A 2,535-nucleotide genomic window follows, 5' to 3' on the forward strand; every position below is an offset into this window, starting at 1 on the left:
AACCCCCCCCCCCCCCGCACTTGGGATTGATAGGACTCCATCGTAGGGTGCTGCAGATCCCCCTATAGAGGATAAGTAGGGTAAGAGGGTAGATAGTACAGAACCTAGATTGAGAAGATGGGCCATACTGAGTTGAAAGAAAGAAGACTCTGTATTGATCTTTTAAAACATATCTTTGCTACCAGAGAAGTTAAGGTTACTCCCAGTCAGACAGAACGTTTTATACAAGAAGTCTGTTCATGGTTTCCTGAGGAAGGAACTGTTTAGAAACGTGGACTGAAGTAGGAGAGCAATTAAAGACTTATTACAGATTCCATAGATCTGAGAAGGTCCCTTTTTTACCTCTGGCATTTAATTCTTGACACCTTGGCACCAGAGGCAGAAACGGTTGAACTTTCTCAAACTTTAAATAGTCCCTCGGCTCCACCTAGAGAGGACACATCATTATTGTCTCCAGGCCAATCTAAGAGCAATTTTGCTATGCCTACTGATCGAAAGGACAATAAATATCATAAATATGACCCTTGGTCCTTTCCAGTCAGTAGAGAGGAGAAAAGCCCTCCCATTCAAAACAGGCTCCCTAAATTAGAAAGGAAGCCTAAACCAGGTCCTCCAGCTCCTAAGAGTTCCAGGTCTAAATTTCAAAGGGCGATAAGAGAAACTGAAGCTAGTGGAGATCTTGAATTCTCACTCTGCTTCCCAGTCGTGTATGAGAGTGAGGGGAACGAAAACCCACCTAGGGATAATGTTCAACTAACTGAGCCACACTGTCCAGGGCTCAGGTGTTGTTTTAAAATTATATTTCCCCCATCCACTAGCATGTAAATTATGTACTTTAAGACAACTGTTAGTTTTTATTCTGACATTAGAGACTGCATACAACCTGGAACTTAGTTAAATTCTTGAATTAATTAGTACTTTATTCTCTCCTCTAACAATACAGGGATCTTAAAGAACTTCAAATTCATTTACCGCCTTCCAGTTCGTTTACCATCTTGGGTACTTTCGTATATATTCAAAACCCCTAAGATCGTAACATTTTTGCTTATGAGAGAGAGCTGAGAGCTTGCCCAGTGAACTGGGTTTCCAGCTGAAATGTGTGCAGAACTGTTTGAAGAGGCCTGAGCACACAAACTTTCAAGGGAAACAGTGCCCAGACCCTCTCCATCCACATGCTCTGCTCTGTGTTAGTGATTTTCCTGACGCTCACTGCTCCTCAGGCCTGGTGCGGGCATGGATGTCATCTCCCAGGTCTCTTGTGACACGCACCCCACTTAACCTCCACAGGATAAAGGAGTGCCGCCGCACAGGTGGGACCTAAGCCTCTCCTGGCCAGAAGGATACCTACTTCTGACACCATCTGAAGGGACACTAACGATCCTGTGGCCTTGTGTAGCTCTCCTGTCCAAAAGAATACATACTTCTGGCACCATTTGAAGGGACACTAGCGATCCTGTGGCCTTGTGTGAGGTGAGTGCTCAGAGCAGTGTAGCATCGGGGCCCAGAGGAAGTGCACCACCCGTGGGATTCTCTCCTCTGTCCACAGGCCTGACTTCCCAGGAGCAATAGAACCATGTGAAGCAGGAGGAGGCTGTGGGGTTGGGTGTCAGCATTTCCATGACACCCCTGACTGCAGACGGATTTCTCTACAGAAATTCAGAGCAGCCCTGGCTGGTTTGGCTCAGTAGACAGAGCTTTGGCCTGGGGATTGACAGATCCCAGATTTGATTCCAGTCAAGGGCACATGCCCGGGTTGCAGGCTGGATCCCCAGTAGGGTGCGTGCAGGAGGTAGCCGATCCATGATTCTCTCTCATCATGGATGTTTCTCTCTCTCCCTCTCCTTTCCTCTCTGAAATCAATAAAAATATATTTAAAAAAAGAAAGAAATACAGAGGCAAACCCCAAACACACCAAAGCAGGGCCTCGCCCTTGCGGCTCTTTTCAGAGAACAGAAGGAAATGCTCCAGGCTCAGGTGATTGGGTTCGTTTTATCCTTTCTTGTCTTCATTCATGGATGTCTAGAGGCCTATAAAAACCACCTTTGTTAATATGAAAAATATACATGTACTATGTATATATCTTTTGTTTCTCAAATACAAAGTGGCATTTCTAGGTCAACAAGAACATTTTTTTACACATTATTGAAACTTGTAATTGGATGAATCCATGAATGTGTGAATGCATAATTACAAAATACAAGATGGGGCAAAGTTTGTGAGTACACAAACTGCAATTTATTCTTGTATTATTATTTATTAACTAGAGGCCCGGTGCACAAAAATTTGTGCACTCAGGGGGTGGGGGTCCCTCAGCCCGGCCTGTGCCCTCTTGGAGTCTGGGACCCCTCGGGGGATGACCACTTGCTGGATTAGGCCTGCTCCCCAGGGGATTGGGCCTATGATGGCAATCAGACATCCCTCTGGCAGCACGGCAGCCCTCGGGGGATGTCCACTTGCCAGCGGGGAGCAGGCCTAAACTGCAGTCGGACATCCTTAGTGCTGCTGAGGAGGCGGGAGAGGCTCCCACCAACAACC

General features: G+C 46.4%; 1 protein-coding gene across 1 annotated transcript in view; it reads left to right on the top strand.

Moving 5' to 3' along the window:
• Positions 1–1,886: 1,886 nt before the first annotated feature.
• LOC102771299 (zinc finger protein 615-like) overlaps positions 1,887–2,535 on the top strand; it is a 10,988-nt gene continuing 10,339 nt past the window's right edge. The window contains exon 1 of the mRNA XM_015570973.1: positions 1,887–1,974. Within this exon, the coding sequence (XP_015426459.1) occupies positions 1,960–1,974 (15 nt within the window). The 5' untranslated portion in view covers positions 1,887–1,959. The remainder of the gene's footprint in view (positions 1,975–2,535) is intronic.

The sequence above is a fragment of the Myotis davidii genome, unplaced genomic scaffold (assembly GCF_000327345.1).
Source record: "Myotis davidii unplaced genomic scaffold, ASM32734v1 scaffold1388, whole genome shotgun sequence".
NCBI lineage: Eukaryota > Metazoa > Chordata > Mammalia > Chiroptera > Vespertilionidae > Myotis > Myotis davidii.